Source organism: Osmia lignaria, chromosome 13, assembly GCF_051020975.1.
Source record: "Osmia lignaria lignaria isolate PbOS001 chromosome 13, iyOsmLign1, whole genome shotgun sequence".
Classification (NCBI taxonomy): Eukaryota; Metazoa; Arthropoda; class Insecta; order Hymenoptera; family Megachilidae; genus Osmia; species Osmia lignaria.
The window spans coordinates 835,918-856,518 of NC_135044.1; the positions used below are offsets into that span (position 1 = coordinate 835,918).

Genomic DNA, 20,601 nt, shown 5'->3' on the forward strand with positions numbered 1-20,601 from the left:
GACGAACGAAAAGAAAGGAAGAGAGAGAGAGAGAGAGAGAGAGAGAGAGAGAGAGAGAAAGCGTGCGAAGCGTGGCAAAGAGAAACAGTGAGAGAGAAAGTAGCCTTGGAGAGAAAGGGGTGCAGATAGTTGGCACGGCGCGGCGCGGCGCGGCGACGAGGAGAAGAGCGGTTGACGAGAGGGGCGGGGAGAGACAGACGTTCTACCGTTGCTTGGAACGAGCAAGCTTGGTTCGCCGAGTGAGAGTGGGGCGGCGAGCGACGGAGAAGGGTGGAGGCAGGCAGTGGGGAGAAAGTAGTGGGTGGTAGCGAATCACGGAGTGATAGGGGAAATCAGTCGCGGTTCGAGTACCGCCACGTATGCACGTGAGTGGGTCTGCTCTCTTTCTAATAGTCCGAAACGAGCACGGTTTTTCACCCTTTCACGGAGCTCCCTAAAATAATAAATACATAAAAGACGCGTTCTCGGAATTAATCAAAGCAAATCCCGACCTTCCCCCCGAGGTTTTCTATAGGACCGAGACAGTTGCGCCGCTCCGTGGCGACGTAGGAACTGACCGGTCCAATCAGGGATTACCGATGTAAACACAGAGAGTAGAGTTTGAAACGGAAAAGAGTTAGTGACGAGAGAGGCTCGCGCGTTCGAGAAACTCTGCCCCGTTCTTTCTCCCTCTCTATTTTTCTATCTACCTCGATCGTTCTCCTCCCACTCTACCGTCTTTCTGTCTCACTGTTTCACTCGCCGCTACTCTCGTGACGAAAGGACGTTCGAGATAATCCGAGGGGAAAGTCTCACTCTGATATACCAGTTTTCAATTGTCGCTCGCGAGGATTCCCGCGCGTTCGTTGCTGTTCCACGGAGCTTTCGCAGCTTATCGACGATCGAATCGACGCGATATATAATCGTTCCTCGATCTAGAAGCCCGCGGCTGGTTACGTAGAAGGGTGTGAAGTGACAAGATATTTGAGCGTGCTAACGAAGACACCGCGGTACCAAGCAGCTGGTAGTGGGGGAGAGAGAAAGAAAGAAATAAAGAAAGAAAGCAAGCTGGAGCAGAGGACCAAGATGCTCGACTTCGAACAACAGGCGAATCAGGCACAAGCTCTGGCCTCACTGGACGAGGACTGGCACCTGCTCGAGGGTGAGTGCACGACCTTCGTTATTTTTTCTCCTCTCTGTCTGTTTCATTTTCGATGGAAACCAGCGACAGTGGCGTCGACGTTATCGGCACGCACCTGGTGAAATCCGAACCGAAGGTAGATGCCTCATTGACCCTTTCGAGCATATTAATTAGCTACTCCGAGCACGCTCTAACGAATTACCATTTCTCAACCCGTTACTCAACCCACATTAAATACGTTATTTCGATACGAAATATTGTTTTTCTCTTAAAAAGAGTGGAGTATCGATGACGGGTTATTTCTTTCTTTACGTCCTGTTTCGTCGCAGACAGGTTCGACTCGTAAGGACGTTCTGGACAGATACAGTACTTACACTTACGTAGTGTTTACGCGCCGCTCGATACGCGATTCACTCTCGCTCGTAAAGAAAATAATGATGTCTCGGAACAAAGATAACGAAAGTTCCTCTCGAAAGTAAACGTTTAATCGTAATTTTTTATTTAACCGTGTCGTATCTTATCGAATCGAAACAAACCGTAAATATACGCTCTTGGAGAACAACGTCGATCAATTTACAAACGTTACCAATGTTTTTATTCCGCTACCAATTTAATAGTAGATGAAAAAATAAAATACGTAATAAAATTGAATGCATTTTTACGATAGAGTAAAACGTATTAAAAATAAAAGAAAAACGTTGAATCGCCCGAACAATCTCATATGCTTTATTCACAGTTGGTGGTTAAACGGGGTGATCGAACGATGTTCGGATTAATATCCTGGTTATATTTTATTCAAACACTGTTCATATTCAACGAGATGATTTTAATTTCTCGTTAGTCGCGTTATATCGTGCTTCTGTTCTTGGCAAAAAGAAAAGATACGAACGTGGTATTTACGAGACTAAGGCGGTGTGACATTTGGCCGTTCGAACGTCCCTTTTATCGAACAGCTGCTTTACGGACCGGCCTTTAGACTTTCTCGCCTGTTTTTCTGACCACGCCAACGTCTGGAACGTCGTTCACGGGTTTCATTGTGATTTCTTAATATCCAACGAGGAAAAGTAATGGCGCGGACGTGAATACGTGCGTTACGCGTGCACTCTGACTATAATATAATACAACCTGCTGCATGTCAAAGTATTATTTCATTGGCTCGTTCCATGCTTGTACGACACCTAACAAGGAACATTACCCAATCGACACACGCCGATTTTTATGCCCTTTGAGTATGATATAGAACTCAAAAAAGTATTTGACACTGAAGGGGTGAAAAAAATGACAAAAATAGGTTATTTTTCAATATATTTTTTAAACAAATAAATTTATCAAAAAGGTGGCTACGTAGAAAAATTTGCTGTTCAAAAACACACAAATTCCATTTTGAATTTTCCCCCTACACCTAATAGTTCCTGAGATATTCAAGAAAATATATTTTGCAACCCCAACTTTGAGGGCTATTTTCACCCCTTCAGCATGGATGATTGCCGATAAAAAAAAATACGCGTTAAATATTTTGTTGACTTCTATATCATACTCAAAGGGCATCAAAATCGGCTTGTGTCGATTGGGTAATGTCCCTTGTAAGTGTCATTTAATTAATACGATCGGAAGGAAAGTGAAAACGTAACCTACATTCGAAGGAACAAATTGATCGTCGATAAGAAAGAAACGATCGAACGGATTATCTTTGATTATTGATCCACGCGTATTCATCGGACGCTAGTTGGTTGAACCCGTTGAGCTTACCTAGAGAAATGAATCGCGTATCTAGGGGAAACTAGTCGGCAAATATTGGTGGCGCGCTTTGAACGCGTCTCGCGATAGTTTGCTCGATTGACTTTTAAATGTGTTTCGGAAAATCGAGATTCGTAGTTACGCTGGTCGGGAAATAGAAACGATAGAAACTTTATTTAATAGCTTTTTTTTTTTTTTCAATTATTTCTAGTGGAATTTTGCCATCCTAGTTACAGCTACGTCAGTGGGTCGAGTTGAAATTAGCGTTGTTTAAAGCAGGTTGAATGACGCGCACATATCACGCGACGAAAAGCATACGACTCGCACCTGTTTCACGGCACATAAAATGTTTGCGGGAGCAATATCGTGTTCGGCGTTTGCTGACGCCAACTTCACCTGGCTCGGGGAAGCGTAGTGTATTTTTCTAGAGGTCTCTGTAAATTGTCGGCTCACGAAATTCCCGTTGAAACGCTTAGCGCCTGACAAGCACGCGAGTTAACATATTATCAAACAGTGTTTCTTTTTCAAGCCATAAACTGTAAGCGTGTACGAATTGCTTTGTTGTAATTATGCTCGATAGGAGCAACCGCGATAGACGAGTAGGAAAATTGAGGCTTATCAAAAGAAAGGAAGGAGGAGGGTAGGGTAGTAATCGGAGTAACCGTGTAGAGAAGGTGGAGGTAGGAACCTGTCGTCCTGACTTTTCACGAGTTTCTATCACGGTTGGTGCGCGTGGCAGCTCCGTTTTCATGAATATCTAACGGTCCCCTACAGCTAAAGCTTCTCATCAGGCGAAGCATCCGCTACCGTGCCACGTCGCGGCAAGGGATCGGAAAAACTCGCTCTGTCCTCGATTATGCTCGGGACTTAACTTTTCTCGCATACGTCGTCGCGATCGCCGCCATCGTCGATAAGATGACGATTTGTCCTCGTATTTTGTACGCTTTCACATTGTTGATGGCCACTTCTCTCTGTGTCGCAAGGCTCGCCGCCTAACCTATACTGACCTCGAATTAGGAAATCGTCGAAGGTGGACTCGAATCGTTCGGAAGGCCGTTTATTTTTATCCTTTGGTAACGGAGGACCGATTTAATAACGAATTGAGAATTATTTTGGAAAAATTTTTAAGGAAGAATTAATGGACGAACAGAGAAATATACGGGGGAAGGATTTTTCGACGGGGGTCATCGGTTCGGAGAGGCATTGGCCGAATTGTCGAGTCAGGGACACGAAAACATTTACGGGCGCGTTGTCGATCGTCGATGCTGGTTTGTCTCAAGGATCTCCACCGGAGTTCGTTCACACCTCGATGCTTATCTTTCACCGTTTTGCGATCGAATTTTTAGCTTCCATCCAGAGAAACGATAGAAGATGGTCCTTCCTGCCACTGGAAGCTGTGTTTATACCATTCGTGTCGTTGAATTTTCATCGTGTGGCAAGATTTTAAAATGCATCCGTTCCAACAGTCTCTCTTTCTCCGTTCGTTTCGTTCGTCGACCGAAACGTTTTGATGAAAAAAATGCAAACGTGTAGGAAGAGAGGGACGGCGTAGGGCATGGGGCGACGAGGGGGGTAGAAGCAAGTACACACAGAGAGAAAGTGGGATGGAGGGTTGGTTTGGAGGGTTGGGAGGAAGGGAGGATAGGAAGGAAGGGTGAGAGAGCAGCTTCGACACAGCAGCACTGCGGCAGAAAACTGGTCCAGGTGCAAGCTCGATACTCCCGTAGCGCGTGATTCGCGTTGAATATTCGCCAGGTTAGAGAATTCCTTATATCCTGCGAGAACTCGACAACGGTACTTTTCACCGTTCATTCTTCCTCCGTTTCCCACTTTTCAAACTAGAAATCGCGTGTCCTTTACCTTCTCCAACCGCGTATACCTGTACGCCTTCTGACGAGAGAAAGCAATCGCGCTTCTAAGACGACAGGTGAAAATGGCCTAATTGTAACACTTTTATTCGAATAACTGCATTAGGATTTACGATCGCCGGATGGACGAGACGGTTCACGGCGATCCAGCGATTCAAATTTCCATCCATACAGGTAGTCGGTTCGCGACTCGTCTTTGAACACCTCTGCTCGGAGCGTAGGTAGGTAGGTAGAGCGAGCTACATAATCGATATCTCGGCGTGGCCAAATGCCTTATAACATGGGTTATTGATTTGCAACTCCGCCTCTGACGGCGTGTACGCGCACATAACACCGGCATAATAAACGCGGCCCATCCGCGCTGCCACGCCGCGTGTTAACGTCCATCCAAAGAAAGATAACTCGTTCCGTTCGCCGACAGTTATCTCGGCTTCTCGTTAACCTTCGCCATCGCGGAATGCACCATTCTGCAACCGTGTATACCCTAGAAAAGTTGGCAGGTCCTTTTACTCGTCTAATCGTCACGAGAATTACAAGGTTCGAGAGTTGTCGTTTTCTAGACGTTCCTACTCCGCTACTTGGGATAATTCGTTCGATTCTTGCAATCAGCACGAATTGAACGTATATTTGTTTATCGGAGCAATATATGTATAATCACAGAGTCGTTTGTCTGTGTTAACGGAGATTGAAGGATTACTCAAACGGTGGGAGGGGTATGAGTCTGCCCCTTCCCCAATGAACAACACTGCTATAGACCGATATTCCGCTACGCCATTATGGACAGTGCGTGGTCGAATAAAAAGCAGCTGAAATTTAGGCTGCCCTTTGACATTTCGAACCCATCTTACTAACAAGTTAGGGGACTAGACAAGTTCTATGGGGCCTGTTGCTAGTGCACTGCACTTGATCCCACCTTTGCATTGAAATAGGGGAAAATGGGTATTACCAGATACCGCGATATACAAATAGCGGGGATACGAGTTAACCAAGCAATACAGAGGAAATTCCTGCTTTCGATGACTCAAGGTCGGATCCTTGATGGTCAGAAATGACGTACGTTGGTTTTTATCGGGAATTTACCGAGAGAATGGACCGTTGACGTATGCACGTTACATGGATCGTTTCGATCACGTTTTCCTTGCCCGATGATACTTCCATTTTTCTTAGCGGATATGATAAGTGGCCCCGGTTATCGCCACGCTCGCGTTCCAACGAATTATTCCGACGCAAAATTGCTTTCTGTCCTTTTCTGAATTCAACGAATGTTTACCCGTCGCGTTCGCGTTATATCGAGACGGAGCAGTGTGCGTATCGATTGCGAAGCGACGATAAGTCGGCTCGTTAACACGACCTCGTCGTGTAATTTATTATTCGTAATTAATGGTAACGATGGCCGATCACGTTCGATTACCAACCTCTTCGAACCTCGTCGAATTACTCGGAATGCATTTCCTCTATGCTCTATCCTATTGTTGGATGATTCGTTTTTCTCGTAATCGTATGTCATGAAAATGTTCCGCTTACGTTTTCCTCGTTCCACTTAAAAGCGTCTTCTCGTAATCGCAATAGACGATCATTTTGAAACGCAAAGATATTGTTAAAGATACTGTTCGAAACGAGTGACAATTCACATGCTACAAATAAATTTTTTCCTTATTATGGTAGAACAGGTTGTTTGCGGATACTTGTCTCGATGCTTTCGAAAGAGAAAGCTAACGAATTCGAAGCCTCGTCAAAGGATATCCACCCATCTGGTGTTACGCGAATTCACAGCGTGGATATTTTGGGGGAACTCCGGCACCCTTTGTCGCATGGGGATGACTAGGTGTTTTACGCAACCGATTTTATTCTCGTCTATTGTCTCTCGTAATAACGTTACGACACTACGATTAACCTTCTGCAGTTTTACTCGTTCGAATTGTCGCGTAATCGAGATGTTGACCTTTCTTTAGCTACAATATCGGCACGTTCGAATTTTAGGCGGGATTAACGCTCCAATTAGTTTGGAATTTGCGTGTCTGCGCATTTTTGCAATTTCATTCGCGGGTCCCATCGGTTGAAAAGGAGGATCGCTTTTGCAACAATATTCCTTTCGCGTTCTTTGTCGTTCAGTCGCGACTTTCACGGATCAAAAGTGTTTTAAAAGCTCGGTCTGAGATAATTGCCAGCCGTAACGAACGACGAGCACAATGCGCCGACACGGAAACAAACCAGTGTTAGTCTCGTTCGTAACGCCTGTAAAATTCTTTCGTTCCCCTAACGCGAGTCTGTGTTTCGTTCACCTTTTTCTTCTTTTCCTTTCTCTCTCCTTTTGATCATCCTCGCGCAACCAACGCGACGATTTTTTTAAGCAAAAGAAAATTCAGCCGAAGGTTGCAACGAAAAGCTTGCGAATTATTTCCCGCGCTTTTCGATTGATAAAAACTAGTCAATTGTTTCAAAGACGCGAAGGAAGAAAATTAAAAAATGCCGATAAGAAACGGAGAAAAATATGATCGTGATAAAAGTTGTACCGTTATTGTTGCATCTTTTTCCGCGAGTAATAAGCGGATCTTTAATTTTCGAGCCGGAGTACGAGAGATACCGTAAACCTCTGTGAAGACCGTCGCGCCCCCTCCGCCATATCGATTGCAGCATCGTGCGTCATCGTGAAACTTCGGCGACGATCGCGATCGCCCGCTCGCAGGGCACCGACAGGTGCGTAGGATTGGGTCAGGGGCCCGGTCTTGCTTCGATTCACGGACAAGGTCTGTGAAACGGTGTCACGGCTACCTTCAAAACTCTATCGATCCTGTTAATTGCACGCGTCTTATCGTCCACGTTACACTTCGCGTATCTCTGCGACCAGACATTGGTTAAACAAAATGACTCTGCTTTATTTGCTCTTCGTACCAACATATTTCGCGTACCAAGTTACAGATTGCGAAACGATAGAAATTTTCCGTATAACTCGAACAAAGGATTAATTCTGATCAACCGGGGTGGATCGATCTCTTGTCGATATCAAAATAATGAGTCAGGTTTTCCGCGCATACCTATGCAACAACGTATCGCTGCGAAAACAGTGGCAGATTGAGCAACAGCGACGGTGAGTCCTTCCCTGGTCAGGACTTATTTAGCGTTGCAGCGTTGCACTTTTCCACAGTTGCACACTGTGCAGAGTTTTAGCCTTAGTTATACGCCTTTCACCGAGACCGTGCCCCGCGCCTCGTCCCTCTCGTAATTAGATGGACCGTCCCGTCGTTCCGTCACGTTCCTGCGTCACTGACAATTAACGTAAGACAAGCCGGACGCGGAATCGGATTATTCGCGAGCAAAACAGTTGATCGATAGAAAAGCAAACTAGTAGTCGAATGCAGACACGTATGGGGGTAGGTAGGTTTATCTCATTTTTAGACAGCCCGCGGGGAAGTTTAAAATCGAAAGGGTGTTTAGCATTGGTGGATCGCCAGACAATAGCCGCAAACGCGTCGCGTCGAGTCGGTTATCGGCCGAGAAGCTGTTAAAAAGATCCTAGCCGCTATTACACGAGAGGAGGATGCAGGATAGAAGCGGTGTGCAAAGAGGATTTTCCCGAGCGAAGATTATTTAAATCCGGTATTGAAAGCGGTTTCAATAGAGACGCCGATACGCCCGTGTCACCGCCACCCTTCTTCACCCACGCGTCTTCTCCTTAATAACAACAACCGAAAGGAGTCAAGGTCGTCCTTCGAACTTGTTTCTCTCAAATACGAAGCTACTTATTTAAAAATATTTTTCCTTTTTTCCCCCCCTTCTGTTTTTTTACATCAGAATGCACGCGCATGCGTAAGCTCGGAAATAATCGCGCTTAGTAGATCGGGGCCGCGTATTTCCGCTCCTGTCGCGCGGAGGGAGTCTACTTACTATTTAACCTCGTTTCTTCTACCCACCCTGTTCCCGTCCTCCTCGGTTTCTACCATTATTCGATCGTCTCCATCGAGCACAAGAATCACACTGAATATCGGATAACGAGCCACGTGGAAGAAATACCGTAAAAACGGAACTTTCGATCTTGTTGGTGCGCGAGAAAGCCGGGCATTATGTGCATATTAGGTATGTTCGATTCATCGAAAAGAATCGATTCCTTTCAAAAATCGAAACCAAAGAATCGGTTTGAAAAAATTGGACGTTTCTTGTTTCCTTTTTTATTTTTATTTTTGTAAACAGATTATTCCATACGATTCTTGAGAAGAATCGACTTTTTATTTTTTTATATTTCGTGCTTTTACACCAAAAACAGGCACTCATATGAACAGATTTATATTTCAATCGCTATTCTTATACTTTTTGAAGGAGTGAATGTGTTTTTATGGATCAGAAAAATCGATTTTCTAAAGAATCGAATCGGAATCGTACATCCCTAGTGCATATTATCTTTGTATATTAGCTCGTTCCACTTGATTTTCGCTTTTCCTCTTGACGTTTCAATTTTTGGACGATCAATCGTAGAAAGGAACGGCCGACTATTTACGAATGAATTTAATTCAGTTGCAACAGAGATCGCAGCTCTGCGTTTGCCTCTTCGTATCTAGTCGAAAACACCGGTACGCTCGACGATGTCGCTTTTAATTCGGTGTAAGAAAGTGGGTTTCTGGGTCATAGTGGCGCGATACGCCGACCAACCGATGTACTATGCCACAGCCACAAGCAAACGGCTTCCTTCGCACGGCTCGCGATGAAACGACTTTCTTCGCGAACAGTGCCGTACCTTTCTTACATCTACAAGCACCCGCATTTTTTTTTAAATCGTCGTTAATTTGAAATTAACCAGAAGCGTGAAGGTTAATGGTCGAGTTTAACGAGTCGTAAGTTGGAAGCATAATACATTAAGCAGCGCGTGCGTTTCGAAAAACCGCGTGGTGGGGACATTTTTGTCGAGAGTGAAAGTGGCAGTTCGTAGTTTCGATGGGGCAACATTAACTTTTACATTTCCCGGTGAAGGAATGCGCGCGCGTCGATCGTGTTCCAAGGATTGTGCGCGTTTAGTCTTACGTAAATTCGACGCAACATTATTATGTAGGTTTTGGATCGCAAAAATTGGTAAATTTTCATAATAAGGTTATCAATTTTCGATCAACTATATAAAGATTGGTCGAGTAAAAGCTTTCGGAGAGAAGGAACACGAGCAATGACGTTCCACAAAAGAATCGTACGTTAGCTGTCGTGATTGATGGAAATAAGAGTAGTAGGAAAATTCCCTAGGGGGAAGCGAGAGCGAGAACTAGCACGACCCACTTACGTTGTTGATAGACAATAAAACAGGCTTCCGTTGACGGCTTGCCTCTCGACGAAGGTTAATCGGTAATTAAAACTCGATTTACCGTCCGCCTTTCCACGGAATATCGATGAGTCTCGATCTTCGTTTTCCCTCTGATTGTGAGTCTTCTTCGATTCTTGCCGTTCGCTGTTCGCCGCTGCGACTCTGAATCGTTTCAACTGATAACCGAGCTTCGAACTGGGTGCAATAACCTCCATCGTTTGCTAATACTTGAATCCAAAGAGCTTTCGACAGATGGCGCTATAGAATGCATCAAGCGCAGATTCGGAAAATTTTCCAGCTCACAATCGGAGCTTTCTCCAAACCAAAGGCTGTACGATGGCAGGCTTTTTATCCTAGGGGATTCCTCCTTAAAAGAAGCCTACGTTGCTCCCGGGTTTACACGCTTCTTGTTCGTTAGGGTATTCGATAGAGATGACTAGCGACTTGGCTACAAACTTCTCTCTGGCGAAAAACAACGTGGCGTAGCGAGATTGAACGGGCCACTTCGCGATCCCTTCTCGCTCCCTTTTCACGTTGATTTATGACCCCTTACCAAGGACCAGTTTCCGAGAGAAATTATCGTCCCGTTTAATCGTGCCTTCCTCGGACGAACAAGTTGAGCGTCGATGATATTTTGCGAAGCAACGAAGCAACTAACCATAGTGCCTCAACCACGGGATAATCTTGCGGTAACACCCTCGTGATCCACCATTACCTCTAGTTTCGAGTCACAATCTATACCATAGGTTCTTAAACTGTGGTCCTCGGACCCCTGGGGGTCCGCGAAATTATAAAAAATGGTTGACCAGGAAATGTTTATATGAGTTTAATGTATTATGATTTGTAACTTTATTCATCTCTATAATATTTATTAAAATGCCTAAGATTGGGATGGGGTCCGCAAAAAAAAATGTTGTTCAAGAGGGGGTCCTCGGACTACATAAGTTTAAGAAGCCCTGATCTATAGAAGAATAAATTCATGTTATACGTATGCAGAATGCACAGGTTGAACGAGCGTAAAGTATTCGCACAGTTTTATCGTACTTTGCTTCCTACGTACAATAGGTGTATATATATTGTATTAAATCGATTGGTTAGTTTAAGCCATGACACGAAGCGTATTAATAGAATTGCTAGAGGGGGGTAAAAGAAAGATTTCCTGGCAATTTCTCCGCTTTGCTGGCACGGATTATTCACGGGCGACATTCATAGGCAAATGGGGACGAGTCTGTCCCATTCGGCACGGTCTCGTTCAAAATTCGCCTCTCGTAGAAGGGAGTCTTTACGATTTCATTCAATTAAGCAGCTCTATCTTGGCAGATGTAGATTACAAGAGTGTATCGTGTGCCGGGCGTATTTTGCGACACGGGCGAGGCCTGTGTCCACCTGACCGCGTCACAGCCACCGCTTTACGTATGTCGCTCTGGCACGCGAACCTTCCGCCTTCTCTCCTCTTCTTCATCCACGAAACCTTTAATACACCGCTGTCCACAGTCAGGGAAGCCACCTTTCTTACTCCGTTCGCGTCTTCGGTTTCTCTAACACGGCAAAAGACTTCGCAAACTTACGGTTCTTCGACAAAACACGGCACCAACGATTATCTACTTGTAGACTTGCACGTTCGCGTGCAGCTTAGCCTTCCTTTGGTTAACAGGAAACGTAAGGAGAGGAAGTTCCTTTATGCGGCAGAAAAAGAGATTCTAGGTTGGTCTCTTCTCCCTGTGCTTACTCTCTTAACCAAGGGAAGCCTACATTGCAACCAAGTGTACATGCGAATACGGACATGGAATAGCAGGGGCAGTGGGGATGCCCTCTGGCCACGGAATCAGCTCTCCGCTGGACAGCATTGCTTTAAGCCTTTACCATACAGCGCCACTCTGTTTAATCACTTGTGTTCCCCCTCTTTCTCTCCCTCTCCTTCTCTCTTTAGTTTGTTTATTGACTTTGTACGGTACATACAGGGTGGAGTATCATCCCTCGCCAGTTTGACCTGGACGACCATTAATAGCGTAATTCATTAAACTGTGTAACAAATAAATCTTTCGTTGCTTGCATATAGGAGTGGGGAGGGGGAGGTGTCCTGAGTCATTTGCTTTCATTGTTTCTAGCTTCTGTCTCGAAGCGATTGTCAAACGATGATGTCATCTCAGATTTTAGATTCGGCCTCTACGTATAAGCTCGATGGCGATACTTATTCTCGAGGTCGAAAGTACTTTTTATCGGACAGCGATTGCGCTCTCGTTTATGTAAATATCTCGCTCGCTTAATTGTTAGAAACGATGCTTTCGTGAAAGAAGCATGGAACAACGCCACGCGTCCATCCAGAGAATTAACCGTAGTTCGAGCTTACGCTTTGCGTCCCTCGATCACGACGCCAAAGGATACTCTGCTCGCGTATGTACGACGTGTTAGACGCGTGTAAACGTCTATATATGTATACACACGTGTACACACCTTCCACTCCAGAAAGGGCAGCTTCAAAGATAGCGTTGCAATTGCTTCCGAACCCATTTCAATACCCTTTCCACGTTTATTTCTCACTGTCAGACGGAATTCGAAATTAGGTTACAGTTTAGCGTTTGAAACGACGCGAGTCGAGATTTTCGAACGCGAACGAGACACTGAAATTCCATTTATTTTACATCAACGGAATTTCAAATCGAATCTCGTTCGATATCATTTTATCTACTTCCCTTTTGCGATTCAAGAAATAATGGATTCGAGTAAAATGACAGAAAAGATTCGTGTTGAAATCTCGACTTCCCTGATCCCTTCGTTCCAGGGATCCTGCTAGTGGACACGTCGGTGAGGCTACTCAACAAAGTCCCTACGTGGCAACCAAACTGTTGAGTTTGGTCTTACCTCAGAAATACCTATTCTGATGGATAAAGTAGGACTTGTCGGAAAATTATTATTAATTTTCCCCTGTCGTTATGGGGAAGATTTTATTGTAAAAAAGATGAGAATGTCTGGAGTGGTTTTCGAGACACCTTGTGGGGAGAAACGTCGGGTATGCAGGTGGAAGCGAGACGAACGTATCGTTTGAAAAGGAGGGACTGCGGGTAAAAAGGAGGAACGAGTTGCGCGCGAGCGGAACGAAAATGAAGCTACGGACTCTCTGCCGTCTCCCCACTTTGCTCCCTCTTTTCTCTCTTTATCTCTCTGTTCATCGAGTGCAGCAACCCTGCAGGAGGACAGGAGCATCGACCAATACTCCGACACGGGGCGAGTAGGACGGAGATAGACCTCGCGAATAACATGTGGCACATTTTCGAGTTAAACGAACCGCTCGCGGTTTTTGTTTCACTTCCGAGGAATCTTTCCCCTTTTTTTTGCCTCTTCATCGAACGCTGTTCCTTAGACACACGGTACAATGACACTTTCCTCGTGATCTTTGCACCGTGAAAGATACCGCGTTATCGTTCGCGCTCCTCTTCGGAGTTCATTGATATCCTATTAGGCTGGCGAGACAAATCGTAACGCTCGATGAGGGAGATTGTCGAATTTATAAGAAAGATCGGAAACAAATAATTGTTTCCAAATTCAGACGTTGGCTGGCATGATTTTCGAGCGGATACGGTGAAAAACGAAGAACGATTCGCGTTAGAAGGCGAGAGAAAACGATTTGAAATAAGCTCTTCTCGGAAACGCATAGAGCACGGATGTCGTTGCTGTTCTTTTCGCATCGCGGCGCTTCGAGGAAGCATAACTTCGCCGAGTTGTTGGCAGTAACTTAAAATTTAGCCGGTTTCTCGAGTCGGTTTCACCGATAAACAACCTGAAATTTACGAGCTCTCCATCCTTTGAGACTATCGATTGGTTTTTTGGTAAGTCTCAAGGCCAGGAGAAGATAGAACGTTTTAAAGGGTCTGCAGGATGGTCGCGCCGGGAGGGTAGGCGAAGCCTACGAAGGCTAAAGCACCTAATAAGTTTTCGACCAAGAATGTTGGCGCTCAGAGTGTGAGAGAGAAAGCGGTAGAAAAATTGTTCAGACAGCCTCGAGTAATTCCTCTTTATTAATTCTCGCGTTTACGAGCGCGCTTAAATCCCCCTCCTCCCCAAAGAGGATTAAAACCGTTCACTTTTATTTCGTTTTGTCCGAATCGGGTAAAGTGGAATGGAAATGCGGTATACGATATCGTTTTGTTCGCGATACGAAACGAAACGAAACAAACACTTTCCCCGGACCGTTTGCGAAATCCACGGTGCCGGTAAATCGAGCAGATTACTTGGAGTTACGATGCTGGAGGAGGCGTACGAAATAGTAACGAGAGAAGCCGACCACGCAAAATCCACCGAGGAGAGTATACCACTTTCCAGCTTGTTCTGAAATCCTGCTCGCCACGTTCCCGTACGCACACTCTCACCGTGTCGCCACTTTGCCTCCTCCCAACAGTGTTGTTTACCGTGCAACGGAAACGCGGCTGGTGCGGTGGGAGCACACGCGCGCGTACACACAACGAACAGGCCATTTCCCTATGTATTAAGTGGCAAGTGGCAGGACAAGGTAAATACACGGAGTAGACGAGTATCGGGTCGGAGACATCGGACTTCTGGCTCTTTGTACGACCCGCTAGGTAGAGGGTGTTGAAGGTATCGGAGAAACAATCTTCGACCCACTCTCGCGACGTCTGAAACGGAGATGGTGCTTCGGGCAGTATATTCGACAAGTATCGGTCACGATCACGACCATGATACTTTGAATACGAGTCATCGACGAACGCGAATACCTACTGTTTAAAAAACTGCTCGCGTACTCTTGTACGGTATGTATCAGAAACGCCGAGGTTAAACAGGCCTACGGATCTGGCGAGATTGGAGTAAAAGAGACGACGGACCATGGTAGTAAGCGAAGATACTATACCGAGAGAAGTGAGAAGCAAAAGAGTATTGGTAGTAGTAAAATGAAGCGAGACAATCGTCTACGTACGAATGAGCAAGGGAGTGTGCAAGAGTGTGCAAGCAAGTAAGAGGAAGGAAGATAAAAGATGAGGCTAGCTGTGCATCGAGTAGGAAAAAGGGAGACGGAGAAAGGTTGCGGAGCAGCGGACTGCGAGGAGCAAGTAAGAAAGGAACGACCAGCTGTTTCCTCGTGTGACGTCACGCAGGTGCCTCACGGTCGGCTGGGGGAACGAAGGTGGACAGGTGGACAATGCTCTTAACCCTCTGCTCGTATCTGGATCCTGTTTCCCTACACGGCCATCAGTTTTTATATTTCGTAGCAAAAATATCGACTGATTTTTGCGTACGTAATAATCATAGAAGAGTATTAGTCGAATCGAAAGAGGTGGTGCAAAGTAAAATCGTAACTCCGAATCCCGAGGGGAGAACGTGTCAACGAGAAAGCCGATGCAACATGCAACTCAACCCCCTTGCAATAACATCCTACTTGCGCGTGTACGCATGCGTTTCCGACGTCCACACACACGGGTTCACGCACGTGCCCGCTATACACACCGAATACCTGCTACCTACATATGTACCACCTACATATTTCGTCGGAGAATCGACCGACCTACGAGCGAGGCAACTTCGGCCGATGTCATCTCCCGAGATCGTTCAATCTGCCCGAAAAGCGCTGAAAATACGATTGTTTCGCGTTATTTGCAACAGAGATTTTCCAACGATTCGTCCATTCGCCACGATTCATCGATTCTCACCCCTTTCTTTTTCCAAGCAGACAACACTGCGAGTTATAATATTTGAATCTTTATTATAGTCAACTTGCTACGTCGAATGTATCGAATATACAGTATATTCAGCTTCTGTTCGGTGATTGTCTAGAAAGGTTGAACGGGTTTCCATGGATTTCCATGGTTAAATTTACCGACTGCGTGGTCCTCGGACCGTGTCATAAATACGAAGACCCGTAACCACCATTGATGCCAAAGCAACCGTATTTTTAAAATATGCCAGAGGCTTCAGGGGTTCGGTGGTGCTTGCTCGTCTTAAAAGCACCTCCGCAAACTGGACCGGAGCGATTAATCACGAACGTTATCTTATCAATGATGCGTCGCGAACAGTCCTCGGCTATGACAGGTTTGTGCAACATCACGGATTCGCCAATAACGCTCAATCCTGTTGCATTTTACACGAGGCTAATTTTTGCAATAACGGGGTACGAAAAAGTTTCTTCGTTTGTCCCAATTAGTTTAGCTATTGTAATTTCTTGAAAATACTGGTGTAGTAGGCAAACAATAGGCCTAGACTGAAGGGTTCGGGTAATCAAAAGGTTTGTACAGCGGCAAAAGCATCGATTCGGATAACGCGGAGTCTTGCCATGCTTGGCTTCGAATTCCCTAAGTAGGCAGGTATGCGCGTGACTAACAGTGTCTCGGGCGGGAGAGAAACGATCGGCGGGTCACTGTTCGCCGCGTCCTTGTCTGGCTCGCCAGGGATCCGTATCTTTCCCTCTCGCTCCTTCATCCCTGCTCTCTTACAATTAGCTGTCCAAGGTATCCGAAGGAGGATTACTCATCCGAGCACATTGTTTTCATTGTCCACGAGTTATGATGCCATAGTCGATAGGATCTGAGACAGAAACCGAGGAAGGACACGGTAGACTACCTATGCCCAGGTATCCCGACATTTTTCCCTTTCGAAAATTCTTCCTTCGTCTGTTTCACTGTCTTTGACTATGCGTAACCGAGTCTAATCGCTTGGCAGATGAAAAATATTATTGTCGTTATGACCGTGAACCCTATGAATACCGAATGTTCAACGGAGCAACGAACTTTCTTACTTTTAACACATTGATTGCTAGGCTAAAGCCGTTGAAAATTTCATTAAGTATTACTTTTGTCTTCACAAATCTTATGTATCTTATCTTCAAAATACTTCATTATATTTTCATCCATAATTGCAAGTATCTAATACCGAGTATTTCCACTTAGGTAGGTCAAAGAATTCCTAACACAGTAAAACCTGGATAAATGCAACCGAGATTGGGACCCAGTAGTTGCATTTATCCAGGCGAGGTGTCGATTCTGGGCATTTAAATGTTGCATTTATCCAGGCGATGTGTCGATTCTGAGTCCGTACACATCTTTTATATTCAGTCATGGAGACAATTCTATGTTGTTTATTCTATTACTATTGTTTATAAATATAATTCAAACTATATCGTGTTTGGTGTCATTTTAATCAGAAAAATCTCACAAGTGCGTTAGTAAAAGTTTCATTAAGAAAAAGTTAAAAATAAAAAAGTTTTATCGTTCAATTAGTATTAGTCACACCGATATTACGGTCGGATCATATTACACGGTTTCCTCGTCGAGCGGCTCGGTTCGCCTAGAGGGATCCCCCCAAGTGGAGGGTATAGCGATGTTGCACTTATCCAAGCATTCTTTCCTTCCATTTATCCAGGTTGTACTGTAATATGAGTGATGGATTCCTATTGAAATTCAAGCGTCGTGGCGATCAAAGTGTTAAAGAAAAATTATGAATAGGTTGATAAAAGGACGTAATACTATTAATCGATCGATCGTGTCGGTGCGTGCGACGACAAGACGCCTCGTATTTTGCAAAAGTGTTTTTGTCGAGTGGCAGAGCCCAAGTACGTTGCTATTTAAACAGCTGCTTGGTGGAATCTCGCGTTTGACCTATAATTAAATGCGCTATTTTTCGCCGCACGCCAATTTCACTCTCGATGGCTTCTCGAAAATGCTCGTTTCTTTGGAATAGCGTATCGCGTCGCGTCGGAGGTTGGTTTTTTCAAAGAAACATCCCTCTTCTCCTGTTCTTTGCATTCAAATTCCACGGAATAGCGCCATCTCGGTGAGACGACGATATTTCTTCTTTTCGAAGAACTCTATTTCACGAGTTAAAGTTAAGGCATGGAGATGCCAAGGGATCTACAGAGAGAGAGATCGTTAGCTGGTGGTTGGAGGAAGGAAAGGCTATAAAATCTACCGGTAATCCGTGTCAACGGACGTAATGGAAGGTTAACAAATTCCGCGTGAGTTTATGAAAGAAGCACGGACGTTGCGGAAGCCGAACAAGATAACGCCTGGCCAGATCCTGTAAACACTGTTATCAGCGCCGCGATCGCAACTCCCTGTATTGTAATCGCGAGAAAGGAGGATACCAAAGCCGTGTACAACTTAGACTTCTTTCACTGTCTCGATCGAGAAAAATTCCTTTTTATTACAATAAAGATGGTTACACGTTTAATAGAAGTTAGAGAATCGACGTGTCGACGAGCCAGGCGTTTTCGAAGGTGACCAAAGCCGTTTATAAATAGAGCCAACTCTGCCACTGAAAATAAAGACCAGAGTAGCACTCGTTCGACAAACGATTGCTCCGCTTTGATGCGTCGCGTCGCATCGCCTCCATTACGTATCCAGTAGACGCGCTGCGTTTCGTGCTTAGAACCTAAATAAACAAATAAACCGTGTTCTACGATTCTTTTTAACTAAAAGCAAGCCTCAGTTGCCGAGAAGTGTAGATGTACAAAAGATAGCAACACTGGATGCTCGACGGTAGACCGATTACGTAACCGGTTGCCGGTTTAATGATACTTCGATGGGATCTATCATTTCGTTCAAAACAATGATCGCTCGATTGGCTAACTGTACAATTATGCTTTTGTAACGGCCCGTTCAAAATTAACTTTCACTTCTTTCCGTCGAAGGAAACTGTATCTGGCCGTCCGTTGCAAATCGGACATCTTGATTTCTATTTCAACCGATGTGCCAACTTATCGACAAGGTCGAGAATACAATTATTTCTTCCCTTTTTCTTTCACTATCGAAACGTACAAACGTTGCGTGTAAAGAACGCAAATGGCGAAGTTATTGTTTATTAGAGGCAGAGGCTGGAACTCCGTGTGTATTGCTTAGGAATGAAAGCTATACGTTATCCGTGAGATCCCTAGGAAAGTCGATGGAACCAGAAAGGAGAACGAGGGTGAATGTTGTGCGAGAGAGAGGGAGAGAGAGAAGCAGTGTGGTAGCGATGGGGGAGATGGTTGGGTCGGAGGGAGAAAGGTGAAAAAAAAAAGAAAAGAAAAGCCAGAGAGGCGACACGAAGGACGGCTTTCCACTTGTGTTCGACCATTTTCATTAGAGGCCCACCGAGATGTTTATATCGTGTTACAAGCACCCATGAATTTCTTACAAAAAAACGTTCATGTTTTACGCGTCTTTTCAGAAAGTCTCTATTCGACTACCATTCTGTGATCAAATTTACCATTAAATTTACCATTTATGGATTATTTTTTTGGTACATTTCAATGAACAGCAGAGACGCGAAACAAGATTGCTCGAATATACCTGTCGTGAATTCGAATGGTTGCCTATATATGTATACTAGTCCCTGACCTAACCTATCGGAAAACGTGGAATTATCAGAGCGTACGCTGCTTGTTTCGCGAGCGCTTATTCGCATTTTAATTTTATACCAACGAAACCGGTCCATATGTCAAATCGAATATTTTCCATTCGCGAGATTACCTTCGGTCGTACCTAGAACCATACAGTTTTCAAATTACGTTATTCCTTACAAATGAACGTATTTGTTAAGAATTCGTGACGAGGTGATTCGTACAATAGGAACGGGCGCAATGGCATATCGAGCATCAGACCCATCCATGCTGATCGATCTTCCGGTGTGGCGCGACTAACTGTGAAAAGCTGTCGGCGCCGGCAGCGCCGCCGTCCTCCTCCTCGACGTCGACGTCATCGTCGTCGTCGTTACTCTCGTCTCATAGTCGGGACCCTTTCGCAGCATCGTCCGATAACGAGCATGTTTTACGCACCACACCAAAATAATCCGATTACCGGGCCAAGCTGGCTTGCAAAAAGGCGCCTTCGAAACGGAGGAAAAAAAAGGGCGGGAGAAAAAAAAATGAGGTCCTTAACCTCTTTGAGTCGGTGCTGTTTTACCTGCGATTTGACTAATTTTTAACGAACTCGTTCAATCGTTTCGTTTAAATCGGATTCATCGATTCGGAACATCATTGGTCCGAATTACCTTTTCGCAAGGTTCCTTTTTTTTTTCATTATTTATAATTAGTATAAATTTTGAGTATTAACATTCACGATTGATGGAAGAAATTGGGGAATTCGACTGTTGTGGTTGCTCGAATTTTTAGTAGTTTGCATAACGTTAGGTGAAAGTTGAACTGGAAAGGTAAGGGCCGCTTAACGCAATCCGTTCCGAGATCGAAACCTCTCCCATGGAAAGTGAAATTTTTTTTTTTTTATTTCTCTTCTTTCGCCTCGTAATACGCGTACCGCTTAACGAGCCCACCATTGGACGATTTTTAACCTGAATATTTTTTGTTTGCTCATTAATTTCCTTGTTCGTTACCGTATTTACACGATTAACTTATTTTTGCATATGCGAAATGGCGCGTGTTTGAACGATCAGGGAAATATAAAAGGTTAGAGAGCGGCAGGTGGGCGCGAAAAGTACCCGCGACCGATATCTTCGGAACGCCTGTTTATCGATTTGCCAGGAGATGGTAGTATACAATGCCTGTTATACTGGCACAACTTGTGTTTCTACACAGAGAAGCGGGATCAGATTTCGAGGGATCGGGTCGTGAATGCTCCCTAAGAAGAGACCGACCTGGCAACTTCTTCGACTTTCGT

General features: G+C 44.9%; 1 protein-coding gene across 1 annotated transcript in view; it reads left to right on the forward strand.

The window, feature by feature from the left end:
• The first annotated feature begins 347 nt into the window (after nt 1–347).
• The window catches only part of LOC117602030 (uncharacterized), a 47,234-nt gene continuing 26,980 nt past the window's right edge, over nt 348–20,601 (forward strand). The window contains exon 1 of the mRNA XM_034319472.2: nt 348–1,141. Coding sequence (XP_034175363.2) covers nt 1,066–1,141 — 76 coding nt within the window. The 5' untranslated portion in view covers nt 348–1,065. The remainder of the gene's footprint in view (nt 1,142–20,601) is intronic.